Source organism: Pseudochaenichthys georgianus, chromosome 9 (assembly GCF_902827115.2).
Source record: "Pseudochaenichthys georgianus chromosome 9, fPseGeo1.2, whole genome shotgun sequence".
NCBI classification, from domain to species: Eukaryota; Metazoa; Chordata; class Actinopteri; order Perciformes; family Channichthyidae; genus Pseudochaenichthys; species Pseudochaenichthys georgianus.
In genome coordinates, this window is record NC_047511.1 from 6,557,618 (window position 1) to 6,572,493 (window position 14,876).

Sequence of the window (14,876 nt, forward strand, 5' to 3'; positions counted from 1 at the left end):
TTTTTTGTGCAGCTAACGGCCACTAGGGAACCTCCTAAATCTATGGATTTTACAGGTAAAATTAACCACCTCTAACACTATGGGCTCTATGACCGGTCCGCGCCCGCCACCTCTCAGGGGCGGGCTCCAGCAGGAAAAGCTGGAGGCCGGAAAAGAGTGAGACAGGTCGCGCGCCAAAGTAAAAGTGGAACCGAGAGACAGAACGAGAGCAAGACAGACGGACAATTTAGCTGCTGCGGCTTATATGCAGGTGCGCTTTATAGTCCGAAAAGTACGGTAGTTTGTTTTGAGAAATTACTCGATGATCTGAGGTCATGGGGAGAATTCCTTTGTATCGTAGGGTATGTCAAAAGGGAAAAGCTGAAGGAAAGCTGAAGCCGTAGAGAGATAGGCTGGGCCCAACCTTGGTCTAAGTGTGTGTCTTAGTATTGCAGAGTTCACACACAAAGTGACATAAATAGTTTTTGTTGAGGCATTTAAGAAAGTTCAAACCCTACTTTTACTCCTCTACAATGCACTAAAATGGTCCAACATGTGTGGGAAAGGACAGGAAATTATAATCCGACGAGCAGTTAATCTGAAGTATACTAAAGCTGTTTTTGTGACTGTACATTGCTGGATAACAATTCAATTACAGTATATAATTAATATAACATGCTGTCTTAGGCCTACTGATGCAGTCCCAGCTCAAGACCGTGTCTCTGAAACATACAGGTTGACACATTCTTGTCCATATGTATTGCTCTTTGATATGTAATACATAGTGATAAAGACATTCTGTATGGACAGTCTCATGAAGGTATGTGGACACATTGTTGTGCAAAGTTCTTCACAAATTCTTCTACAGATTTCTTTTTGCAGATATGTGAAATGACTTAAATATGTTATGGAGGCAGAGTGAAGGATTTAAATTGTCTTCATTTGAATAAGGGAACACTTAGGGGATTATCATCTCTTCTTAAACTATTTAGACTCACTGAGTCTGCATCTCACTGTGTGCCATCTCGACCAGATAGGACTCTCTGCTGATTCAGAAACCTCTGTCAGTTCCATTTTTGTTTCTAGACCTCTCTGTTTCATTCACTCTACTCTGTATAACTGTTCTGTAGTTATTCTGGCTAAAATTGTGTTTTGAAATCTCAGAACAGCCAAAATACCTGTTTTTCAGGCAGAAATCGGGGTGACTTATTTTTTCAGAAATCTTAAAAACTGAAACATTTGCTTCTTAGGGTTTACTTTGAATAAACAATTGTACAAATACTAAGTCCTTTACTAGTGGTAATTGTAGTAGGGTTATCTTAAAACCTCTGTAACAAGGGTTTGGTCTGACATTGGTCTGTAAAAGGTGCATTACAATAGGCCTGAAGGCTCAGGTGTGAAGTGAGACAGTTTCAGCTGGTGCCCATCAGCTGCAGAGAGTTAACTAATTAATGCCCCGGCCACACGAGGACGAAAACGGTCGTTTGCGTTACTGTTTAGTGTCATATAGACCGTTCGGCCACACGAGGACGACCCAATACGGCACTAAACGACTGCGGAAACGATAACGGGTCCCAAGGTGGATAGAACGCTCTGGGGGGTCCAACGGCTCCGTGTGTACGCCCTATACGATCATTTTCTGATAATGATGAGGCAATAGCCCCGCCTCTCCCCACCTCTGCTGCTCACCCCCGCGTCAAAGTAAACTGCACACTGAATTCAGATTATTTATCTTTCTCTCGATATGGACCTAAACGCGAGTGAAGTCTAATCTGACAGGACGGAGACACCTCTCAAACTCCCTAAACCAGTTATAAATATGTTTATTTTTACAGTCGGCCGGGTCACTGATTACTGGATGAGCTGCTGCATGAGACAGACACTGGCGCTGTCTGAAGAGAGGGAGGAAAAAGAGAGGCTCCGTGTATTTTATTATTATATTATATAGAGTCGTTATTCATTTGTGTTAAAGCTCAATAAATAATAAAGAAGACCTTTGACCGGCACTTTTATCATTTTGTCCGGAAGATTTAAACTTTAATACACGCTGACCGGCGAAAAACTCTGCCCGGTTCCCTCGGCCCCCACCGCGGAGAATAAACAGAAGGGCAACCATGACAACCATGCTTCTTCGCTGCTTTTGTGGAGGAAATTACAGCGCCACGTACAGGCTCGGCATATGTACTGCAGCTTCTCCAGCGGTTGGAGCTAAACGGAACGGTCTCGTGTGGACAGACACTATCCGGATAACTATTGCGTGTGGACGGAAGCTTTTTTGCGATTGCGTTTGCGTTAATCCTATGCGTTTAGCCGTTTTCGTCCTCGTGTGGCCGCAGCCTAAAGGGGCGTAGGCCCACAGCTGTGACAACTCAGCAATCAGGACTAGTGTCCATTTTAGGTAGCACTTTTCTGGAGCGTCAGACAGACGAAGACTGACAAAGACAATAGAGTCCTGTTGGAGTAAGACTGACAAAGACAATAGAATCCTGTTGGAGTAAGACTGACAAGGACAATAAAGTTCTGTGTGAGTCACGAGGGAGGCAAAGAGGAGGCAAATCTTTAAATGAGCTAAGTATCGCTGGTGTTTTTATCCACTCTTGCTATAATCATGTGTATATTCTCCATTCCTGTTCATGTGTCCTCTCGCAATTATCACTGGCCCCGTGCATCTCGTAATAGTTGTAACCAGCCTGCTCTCGTCTATCCCACGTGCTCCACTGAGATCCAGCATCTAGTTTCAGGCGGCCTGTGGAACTGCCAGTCAGCTGTTCCTAAGGCTGACTTCATCTCTGGCTCCGCCTCCCTGCAGTCTCTGGATTTCCTTGCTCTCACTGAGACGTGGATTACTCCATTCAACACATCCACCCCAGCAGCTCTCTCCACAGCATATTCCTTCTCCCATACACCCAGACCCACCGGCAGAGGAGGGGGCACTGGTCTCCTGCTCTCTCCCAAATGGAGCTGTTCCCTCTTCGAGCTACCTAACTTCGCTCCTTCCACCTTTGAATTCCATGCCGTCACAGTAACCCATCCTATACAATGAACCATTGTTGTTCTCTACGGTCCACCAGGCGCCTTGGGGGACTTCTTGGAGGAGTTAGATCATCTCCTCTCACACATCCCTGAAACTGGCCCTCCCGCTGTACTTCTCGGAGACTTCAACCTCCAGACGGGGAAGATAGACGAACTAACATCTCTGTTAACCGCCTTTGCTTTCTCACTGTCTCCGTCCCCACCAACTCATAAAGCTGGCAGTGTCCTTGATCTCATATTCTCAAGGAACTGCTCTACTTCTAACCTCTCTGTAAACCCGCTCCACACATCCGATCACTTCTTCATTTCATTCTCTCTACCCCTTTCCAAACATAACAAACTAATCTCTTCTCATCCTGCACCTGTCCGCCGTAACCTCCGTTCCCTCTCCCCCTCTACCTTTGCCTCATCTGTGCTCTCAGCCCTCCCTTCCTCTGACTCGTTCCAACTCCTGCCTCCAAACTCTGCTGCAGAAACTCTCCTCTCTACTCTCTCCTCCTCTCTGGACTCTCTCTGTCCTCTCACATCTCGGCAGGCTCGTCAGTCCCCTCCTGCTCCCTGGCTGCGTGCTAATAGAACCGTCCTTCGGGCAGCAGAGCGGAAACGGTGGAAATCCAAGCACCAAGACGTATCTTCTTGGTCGAATGCACTTATTGTAAGTCGCTTTGTAATGTAATATGGTTGAAGAAAATAAACCACTGCCATGATTATACATTTTAGATATGCTAACCAAAATTCATCATAAAGGCACACCTTTTCTGCTATGAAAAGGAAGGGTAAGTATGATTTTATTAAAGTTATATCGCGCAGGGGATTTTGCTCTCAGACTCTCCTGTTAGTATTGAAGACGGCACATAGTCCTGTGGGCTAGTAGAAGTCTTATTACAAGGAATCACTGAAAACCTCAAACCCTGAAGTGCAATGTAATCCGTGGCTTGATTAGCTTGAGTCAGCAGACACGCACCTCCAGCTCCTCCAGGGCCTGTTGGTCAGTGCTCTGGTTTCCTGGGACCTCACTGAGGCCTAACGCCCGAGACAGGAGCCGGAGAAGAGCCGGCCGCTGGCCTGCTTTGGTTGGGTCACGTAAGGCTTTGTGTATCAGACCTCCATCCAGACTGTGCACATCTCCCAGCAGCTTTTCCTAGAGAAGGAGGAGAGGAGATGCAAGAGAGATACTTTTTAGGGGATGAGAAGTGTGTTCAATAAAAACAATTATAATAAAAAAAACAAAATAATAGCTGACAAAATAATATGTTTTGCAGAGTGTTCCAAGCTAGAGGGGCTGCGCATATAAAAGTTTCAGTGCCTAAAATAGTCTTAGCACTTGATACATGTAATAAAAACACATCCTGGGATCTTAAGCAATAGCTACTTGCGACTCTCTGTGATATCAGTGAGCAGATGTAAGGCTGTAGTTTACCCAGCATGGCTTTATAAATGAACATGTACCAGTGACTGAGCCTCCGTACAGTAAGTGATGGCAGATTTGCCCTGGCATACAGGGTACAGTGATGAGTAAGTGCTTTACAGTTTGTAACAATGATAGGCGGCATCTAACTTGATCAGGTAATGGGCAGGTGCATTCATATAGATCAGATCACCATAGTCCAGCACAGGTCAAAAGGTCACAGAGACTAGCCTTTTCCTGGCCTCAAGCAAGAAACAGGTCTTGTTTCTAAAAACGAAACCTAGCTTCACCCTTAGCTTTCTAAGCAAATGATTGACCTGAGGTTTAAAAGAGAGACAATCATCAAGCCAGATAGGTATTTATAACAGGTAACCACTTCAAGTACTTTTCCTTGCGTAGTAACAATATCCAAAGTTGTCTCCGGTGTCTTTTTAGGTTTTTGAAAAGAGCATTACCTTAGTTTTATCCACATTTAAAAGAAGCTTACGCTCAGAGAGCTGCATCTGAATAATATTAAAAACAGCCTGTAATTTAACAACAGCCTCGTTAATGGAGGGACCTGCACAGTACATCACGGTATCATCAGCAATGTAAAGTTGCTTCATCCACATTTTGACCTAAACTGTTGATATAGATGGGGAATAAAAGTGGACCTAAAACACCATTTGTAATGTTTAACCACTCAGAAGTGAGCCCATCAAAAATGAACACACATTGGGACCTTTCAGAGAGGTAGTTCACAAACCACCCCACTGCATGGCTGGATAAGCCAATACTGGCCAGCCTCTGCTTCAGAATATGATGGTCGACGGTATTGAAAGCTTTGGAAAGATCAATAAACGGAGCTGCACAACTCTACTTATTGTCTAAGATATTAGCAATATCATTCACCACTTTCATTGTCGGAGTGATGGTGCTGTGTTGCTTTCTAAAGCCTGACTGATGTTTACATAGTAGGTTATTGTTACTTAAAAACACCTTTACCTGCTCGCTCACTCACTAGGCCAGGGGTGTCAAACTCAAGGCCCGGGGGCCAAATCCGGCCCGCCACTTCATTTTATGTGGCCCACAAGAGCTTGCAAAGAATATAATAAGTTTATTATAATGTTACGTGCCGCTTGACAGGAGAACGTTGCCCATCAACTACATGTCCCACAATGCATCTCATTTTGTGACATACGCAATGAAGAGACTTGCAATGATTTGCCCTAGACTTCTGCTTTCAGACATAATTAATTATTAAGTTATTACCCTATCCGATAATAATCCAATGCAGAGGAAATATTGTAAAATTATACATTATTTTATATTTATTATCTATATTTATCTATGTATATTTATATAGTCTTAAAGTTACCACCGGCCCTTTGAGTGCAACCATAATTCTAATGTGGCCCGCGATGAAATTGAGTTTGACACCCCTGCACTAGGCGTTCAAGAACCTTGGCCAGAACTGACAATTTAGAGATGGGCCTATAATTATTTAATAAAGTGGCCTCCCCACCTTTTAGTAGAGGAAGGACATAAGCTGACTTCCATATTTTTGGAATTGTGTTAGTGCTGAGGGAGAGGTTAAAAGGAGAAGTAAGAGATGGTGCGATAAAATCTGCAGCTATCTTTAAAAAGAAAGGTTCTACGTTGTCCAGACCGGCTGGTTTCTTAGTATCTAACTTGGTTAACGCTTCATGAACGGCTTCAATAGAAAAAGGAGAAAAACTGAAAGGGTTTTCCAAACCACGTTGTTCAGAGTCACATACTGTGGTGTACACAGTAGCAGAGTTAGAAACAGAATCAAACAGAGAGCCACAGGACGCAAAAGGCTCATTAAAACAATTTAACATGGTGGCCCTGTCCGATATAGAGCCAGATGCTGTGGTAAGGAGGTAGCTCATTACGGATCTCACCGGTGGATATCGATTTTATGGCTTTCCAAAATGTTCTAGGATTATTCAGGTTCTTTGTGGTAACTGACAGATAATACTTCGACTTAGCACTTTCAATTTGTGATGTGAAGCTATTTCTTAGCTGCCTAAAACGCAGCCATTCTACCTCTGAGCCTGATCTCCTAGCCTTGTTTCTCTCATGCAGGAGACTGGACAGTTCAGCAGAAAACCAGGGATTGTCTCGTCCCTTCACTCTAAATGTACGCAGGGGTGCATGTCTCTCAATAATTTCCATAAAACCAAGATAAAAATAAGACCATGCAGTTTCTACATCAGCACACAGATCGATTTTACCCCAATCAAAACCAAACAGATCATGAACAAAACCCTGCTCCACAAAATGTTTTTTGTCTCTCTTTGTGATAATACGAGGTTTAACCTTTTGGACCTTAGTGTCCCTGATTGTGGCTACAACACAGTGATCACTCAAATCATTAGCAAATACTCCCACAGATGAGTATTTAAAGGGAACATTAGTTAAGATGAGATCAATTAAGGAGGATTTATTTGGGGACTTAATATTTGGGCGAGTAGGACTGTCAACAATCTGAGTAACATTTAAAGAGATACGAAGGTTTTTTAAATCCTCTGACACTGCAGTTAACCAGTCCCAGTTAAAATCTCCAAGTAGCACTATTTCCTTGTAGTCAAGTTGAGATAAAAGTGTTGCCAATGAAGACAAGGTGAGGGGGGTCTGTAACAGCCCACCACCATGACCTGTTGACCCTTTGCCACTTCGATATTTAAGGTTACAAATTGTAGTTGCTTACTAATTGATTTGGAAACCAATGTGGTTACACTAAACTTATTCTTCACATAAATGGCAACGCCACCACCTTTATTAAGTCGGTCGGTACGATATACATTGTAACCATTTAAGGAGATGTCAGAGGCCAAAATAGATTTATTTAGCCACGTCTCTGATAAGACAATGACATCAGTGTCAGTCGAGCTCGCCTAAATGCAGACAAAATCTAGTTTAGGTAAAAGACTGCGCACATTCAAGTGGATGAATCCCAACCCAGACCTAGATTTAAAATCAGCAGGAGTAGCGATCTGATTACTACTACTGGGCGGACCAGGGTTAGGTTGTACATTTCCTGATAGCAATAATAACAAGAAAACCAGATATCTTTTCCTCTTAATCGACACACATAAATTGTCATCTACTTTAAAATCACCAGCAAAGTCTGCGAAAGTGTTTGAGCTCAAGAAGCAGTCCTGAAGAAGAACCATCATAGCAGTCCCGGGGTAAAACCTCCTCAGCACCACAGCACACGATAGGTGGAAGCAGGCCTCCGCTACAGCAGACACAGGACAGGTGGAAGGCAGGCCCAAGCCCGAACGTGGAGCCGCTTTGGTCTCTTCGCGAAGTCCCCGGGGGGAAATCTCCACAGCACAGCAGCACCCGACAGGTGGAAGCAGGCCTCTGCTACAGCAGAAACAGGACAGGTGTAAAGCAGGCCGCAGCCCGACAAAAACGTGGAGCCGCTCCGTCTCTCCGCGACGTCTCCGGGGCAAAATTCTCCTCTGGAGTCGGCACCACAGCAGCACAGTACAGGTGGAAGCTGGCCTCCGCTACAGCGGTGCAAAACAGGCAGAAACAGGCCCCAGCCCGAGACGGGGAGAACGTTCAGGCCACTCCGCAATGCCCTCGGTGCAAATCTTCCTTTCCACACCAGTGGAAGAGAGGCAGCCCTGCCCCTCACTTGCCACGCTCCGTGAGGCGGATGAGTAAAAGCACTGCCAGGTGAGACGCTCTGATCGACGCTCTGCTAGCTCTGCTCGACGCTCTGCTCGCTCTGATCGACGCAGCTCCGCTCGACGCAGCTCCGCTCGACGCAGCTCTGATCGACGCAGCTCCGATCGACGCAGCTCCGCTCGACGCAGCTCTGATCGACGCTCTGCTCACTCTGATCGACGAGCTTGATTTGCAGGTTGGCTAAGGTAAGGTAACATCTGGATGTTTAATCCAGTTGTTCATGATGATGTCCTATCTTTCGCTTTCCTAAGATCCACCATTCTAATTACTTTAACAAAGTTGTTTCATTGGCATTTGGAGTATACTTAGGAATACATTTAATTTATAATCTCACTTAGAATAATACAATCTCAGCTAAGAATATTATTATTATTTTCATGACCTCAATGAAGTCACCATGGCTGCTACAATTTGTTCCTAGTAGAATCACCACTGCCATGAACTAGACGTTGGTCTTCACACAGTGTGTGTGTGTGTGTGTGTGTGTGTGTGTGTGTGTGTGTGTGTGTGTGTGTGTGTGTGTGTGTGTGTGTGTGTGTGTGTGTGTGTGTGTGTGTGTGTGTGTCTTGTTGTGTGAACCAACCTCAAGGTGATGAACTTTGTTTTCAGGTTTTTGTCTGGTGTCTTTTGCCCTGTGAATCCATTGTTGGGCCCCTCTGAGAGATGTACCAAAGATAAGACTGTGCACCTGCAGGACACACACACACACGCGCACACACACACACACACACACACACACACACACACACACACACACACACACGGTGTGTACTATTTATGCAGTAAGCGTAATGTTCAGTTGTATGTCACAGAAGAAAGTTTTTTCAATAACCAATAACATTTATCACAAGACATGGTTACGCTATGTTTGAGACAAATAATTGACTGCATTCATTACAATAAATTATAACCTGTAATCCAAAAATCTCTATAGTATGTTATATTGCAAGTCACTATTCTGATCAGCTTTACATGAGGACTGGCTGCAGACTACTGAGTGTGTGTGTGTGTGTGTGTGTGTGTGTGTGTGTGTGTGTGTGTGTGTGTGTGTGTGTGTGTGTGTGTGTGTGTGTGTGTGTGTGTGTGTGTGTGTGTGTGTGTGTGTGTGTGTGTGTGACATGATACATACTGTAGTTCATATCAAACAAACCTGGAAACAAGACATAATGCCTTTGGCCATATATACTAGGTAAAGTGACAGTGATCACCTCTGGGAGGCTGACTGGAGTGTTGAGCAGCAGGCTGGCTGTGGAGCTGGACAGGGAAAGGTTCCTGACCAGGAACTGCTGAAAACCTGACGGATTCACCAACACACTGGCCAGAGTGAAGCCTACATCCCCACACAGAAAGAAAACACAAATTGCTGAAAAAGTACTTCTTTGTTGATATTTTTTTGTTTTTTTTCCAAGCGAAACATTTCAGCAGAGATGTCATGTTGGGGCCTATGAGGATCACATTGACAGGACACTGGAATAGGCATCACAGACTAGGTAGAGCATGGCTGTTTATCTAACCCTGGCTGCTGTTGAGGCTGCTGTCCGGAGGTAAAGGGCTGGATCTGAGACTCTCCAGGTGCTGCTGCAGTCTCTCAAGCTCCTGACACAAACCAGGCCGGTCTGACATGAAGAGGTGGTTCTGCTTCAACACTTCACTGATCCGCTCCAGCAGCTGGGTCACACTAACAGAGGAAGATGTCAGAAGGAAAGAAAACAGAGAGATGCAGGATGAAATATAGACAGGAGAAGAAAAACTGCCGTATTTATCAAGCTTCTCACAATTTATTTTGAAACTACACTGAAATGAAACTAGAACTAACACCAAGAAGCATAAAGAAAAATATAATAGAATGCAAAGACTAGAACCTCCAAAGCTCACACAGACAACACAGATGACAAAGACACAACTGAAATGGAGAATACTCTTGCATTCCTGAATCCACCGTGTGGAGACATTTTCCCTTCCCTCTGAGTCAATACGACTTATTTGCATAGAGTGTGTGTGTGTGTGTGTGTGTGTGTGTGTGTGTGTGTGTGTGTGTGTGTGTGTGTGTGTGTGTGTGTGTGTGTGTGTGTGTGTGTGTGTGTGTGTGTGTGTGTGTGTGTGTGTGTGTGTGTGTGTGTGTGTGTGTGTGTGTGTGTGTGTGTGTGTGTGTGTGTGTGTGTGAGAGAGAGAGTCAAGAGAATCACCAAAGGTATTATAATTCATCCTGAAGAGAAAACTATGAGCGGCCGTGTAGGCCAACATTCTAACTAACCTCACACACAGACTACTGAAATACTCTCACATTCACTACTGAACACCTCACGCACACACAACTGAAAATTAACCTCACCCACGCATAGTGCTGGACTCACATTCAGGTTCAGGTCCGGACTCAAGTCCAGAGGTTCAGGTTCAGGTCCGGACTTATAAGTCCGGACCTGAACCCATGGCTTGTCTCAAGTTGTGTGAGTAACTAAAGTGAACTTATTGTGAGCTAATTATCAATTGAAAATAAACTCATAATCAACTCAAATTCAAACTCGTCAGGTTTATTGTGCTCCCTTCTAACTTGTGTCTACATTTCTCTACAAAGTACAAATGTAAAAAAAAAACTTTTTGCCACTTAGTCTACAAATGACTTATGACAGCAACTACAGTGAACTACTACAAAGTTCAAACATTTATTTCATTTACCAAACTAAAGTAACCAAACAGTCCCTGATCTGACTGAGCCTAAACCCCTAAAAGACTATATATATAGACTATACGCATTACACTGTTACACAGCTCCTATACAGTATAGGCTACACTGTAGTGACTGTACAGTCAGAGTGTACTGTACTGTATGTACACCATGTCTTTTCTACAACTCTATACAGTACATACTACATACATAGTGATGTACAAACATACAATTTTGATACAAATGTCATCCATAGTTAACTTAAGCATCTATCATCTATGTCACTCGGACAGTGAGGAGACTGTGGACTGTCAAGACTCAAGACACTATGTCTAAGCCAATCACATCGCTAGCTTCCCTTGACGTCACACAGATCTCGCGAGCAGTTGCGATATTTTGCGAGACTTTGTGAGTTCAGTAATGGCCGCCATATCAGAAGCCGACACGATGTTTTTCGTCTTTTCTCAGCGCAAATTTCTCGATCTATGGAAGGTTTTAGATGGTTTAGAACAAAAAGGAGAATATACGTAAGTGCTAGTTTTTTTGCGAGTCCAAGTACCGCTTCGCGACGTTCCGGTTTTAACCGGACTTGAACCGAAACTTTTTAGAAGTCCAGTACCGGTTCGGCGTACTGGTACGCAGCACTACCCACGCACTATTCTCTCACATTCACTAGTGAACACCTCACACACACACAACTGAAAATTAAACCTCACACACACACAACTAAAATACTCTCGCATTCACTACTGAACACCTCGCATACACAACTGAAAATTAAACCTCACACACGCAACTGAAAATTGACCTCACACACGTACTACTGAAATACTCTCACATTCACTACTGAAAACCTTACACACACACACACACACACACACACTCCTGAAAACATTTTACTGAAAGGTTCTCAGTAGGGAATGTGCATGTGTTTCACCTATGTGTGTGAGGGGGATTCTGGCTGTAATGGAACTCATTGGCCCTTTTTCATTTCATCAAATCCCCCTCCTCGACTCCTCGGTCCTCCGGTAGTGACCCGGAAATGAATTTCAGTGCGCCATGTTGAAGGACATCTCATATCTCTAAATGCACTTCGAGGACCGAGGATCGAGCATCGAGGAGGCTCTCTGGAGGAGCTATAACCGAGGATACACTGATGGGTCCTCCACGGCTCCTTTGTGGATGCATTTCCGGGAACAGAGATGTTTCAAAGAGTCTTGACGCACGGCCGGACTTATCTCAGCGAATGACAGCTCTGCATGCATCCCCTGGATATTATTTTATTAACTGCTTTCATCGCGACGCAATGTTTACAGAGAGAACAGCTGTGAGGTCCGTGCAGAAAGCAGAGCAGTATGTATAATATATATCACTCAGTATAACAGGCCTACTCTCTGTATTTGCTTTAGTTTAGTAGATATCTACAAACAAAGAGTCGATATTTTTCTAAAACCATTTAGTGCTTCACATAATAAAATACACAATGGCTGTAGCCTGTTTTAGGAGCTGTATGTGCGTGTGTGGTGTAGGTGTGTGTGGTACAATGTGTGCAGATGCAGCAGACAGACAGGTCTCAGTTGGTTTGGTGTCCTCTGCTTACTTTTAATACTTGTAAATAAAACTTTTGGTCCGTAATTTATTTTCCTCATTGTAGCGACCAGAGAGGGCAGAGGGGGGGGGGGGGATATATCTCTGATAGTGTTACGTTATTATGAGACTGCTCTGTTTGATTCTGTGGGTTTTCTCTGGAAGTTTTTCCTTGTACGATGTGAGGGTCTAAGGACAGAGGGTCTAAGGACAGAGGGTGTCGTTTTTTCTCATACTGATATTCTGAACAATCTGTGCTGTTGTATTTGCTGTAAAGTGTCTCTACTGTAGGCTATTTTTATTATATGGACAGCACTTTGGCTCGACCAAAAATCGTTTATAAATAAAACTTGATTTGATTTGATTTTGATTTGATTCTGAAATTGTATATATTTATATAAATATATACATATGTGTGTGTATATGTCCGCATCTGTTATTGTCTCATTATACCGCACTGTGAATTAATCAAAGTAAATATATAAGTGGTCATGAACACATCTGTCCATCAGACAGAGGGCTGCTGTGCCTCCTGTCATCATTAATGGACGTCTCTTTAAAATGACCGCTCAGAGGAGAGGAGTTCTCATTTCTGAGATTGTTCAGACACCCTTATGTAAAGTAGAGATGTAATTGTTCATTGCCTTTATTTTTATATAAATATGGTGTTAGTGCAAACATTGCACTATAACTTAAGCTGAAGCTAACAGTAATAACTATAAGATCTATCTGAAATAAATAAGTGTACTGAAACAAATACCGATAACTGTATTGCATTGTTTTCTTATTCGCAATTACTTCATACTGTCTAGTTCTCTTTTTCGTCCTGCAATTAATGTGCCCCCCTCAGAAAATAACTGGCCCCCCAGTCAAATTGGTCTAGAACCGCCACTACTCCTCAGCTCCTCCGCTCGCATCTCCTGTGGGCGGGATTAAGTATCAAGGATAGGAGTCGAGGAGGGGAGTTAGAGAAATGAGAAAGGGCCATTGTAATGAAACGGAAGTCATTGTAATGAAACGGAAGTAACAACGAACAATGCTGCAGTGATACAGTAGGTGGCGATAATTCTCCTCTACTCTGTTTGGAAGTCGCCATTAAAGAAGAAGAATGAAACAGAAGGTCCAATTCAGCATGAATTTATAGAGAAACAGCACCACAGCCGTAGGCTGGACCCTGGACAGAGCGGTCTACAAACTGAGACGGTCTGGTCTATGGAGGTATTCTTGTTTACATCACCTGGTAGCCTAGCAACCCGCTAGCAACATGCACAGCTGCAATAAGCCAACTAAACCGAAATTGAGCCAGAACCTTTCATTTTTTGTTTTACCATTTATTAAAGTGATTGATATTTCAGGCTGAGAGGACAATGGCCAGTTAAATATGATTGATTAAGTAAATATAGGAGTAACAGATGTACTCCAGCCTAATCCAAACAGGCAAGGCAGGCAAGTGCTTGGACCAGAAGGGATATGAGGAGCTGACCAATCACGAAGCGTCATTTCTTGACTGGCAGCAAAAACAACGAATCACAACAGTGCTTCTCTGGCTGGCTCTGTCCAATCACAAACAAGAAGTGTTCTCCCTAAATAGTGTTTAGGAGGCAAGGAGGCAAGAGTAAACCCTCTCCTAAAGAAACCCACTCTCAACCCGTCTGATGTTATAAACTCTCTCCTCCCGTTCCTTTCTAAAACACTTGAACGCGCTGTCTTTAAACAACTCTCCTGTTATCTCCATCTGTGTTAATTTCGTTGACTAAAACTATGACGAAATATGTTCGTCAACAACCTTTTTTTCCATGACGAAAACGAGACGATGACGAGACGGCACCGACGGCAGTAAACAATAACTGCAACGAAATCATCATGCAATATCGTTGACGAAAAGTGACGAGACGAAAATGTAGTTTATTAAATAAAAACTATGCCAAAATCTCTCTTTACTTTCGTTGACGAAAAATGAGGAGACGAAATATTATCAAAGATAACGTTACATCTCTGATAGTCAGTTTTTCTCCCAGCAGTTCCATTTCCGGTGTTGCGGCTGGGCAGCAGCTGTGTGTCTGTGGTGTGCGCGGCGGTACATTTGAATTACACCGGGCAGCGGCACACTGTGAACTGTCAGGAAGACTCGGGTCTAACTCATGGTCTAACTAACCTTATTTAACAGAAAATAAAATGGCAACAACAGGGCTTGGGAGCAGTGGTCGCACTCGCGTTAACCGAATACCCCCCCGTCAGCGCGAGTGAGTGATAAATTGTGCACTCAACGGATAATAATGGATTATGACGGAAATGTTACGATCCTGTCCGTCAAAATGACTGACAACAAAAAAGTCTAAAGCCACCACTGCTTGGGAGAAAGAAACTATGTGATATTTGGGCCCATTTTCGCTACAATGAGGCGGAGAAAAAAAGCGAATGCATTGTTTTATCAGAAGGGAAGCAATGTGGCCATAACACAGGTAAAAACACCACCAACCTGACCAGATACTCTCTGCA

At 43.7% G+C, this 14,876-nt stretch overlaps 1 protein-coding gene across 2 annotated transcripts in view; it reads right to left on the reverse strand.

Annotated features, from left to right (window-relative positions):
• Window positions 1–14,876, reverse strand: part of abca2 (ATP-binding cassette, sub-family A (ABC1), member 2) — a 150,443-nt gene that overhangs the window by 84,407 nt on the left and 51,160 nt on the right. For both annotated transcript variants that reach the window (XM_034091098.1, XM_034091097.1), the window contains exons 4-7: window positions 9,640–9,803; window positions 9,334–9,455; window positions 8,709–8,813; window positions 3,977–4,153 (exon numbers count right to left, since the gene is read on the reverse strand). In XM_034091098.1, the coding sequence (XP_033946989.1) occupies window positions 3,977–4,153; window positions 8,709–8,813; window positions 9,334–9,455; window positions 9,640–9,803 (568 nt within the window). The remainder of the gene's footprint in view (window positions 1–3,976; window positions 4,154–8,708; window positions 8,814–9,333; window positions 9,456–9,639; window positions 9,804–14,876) is intronic.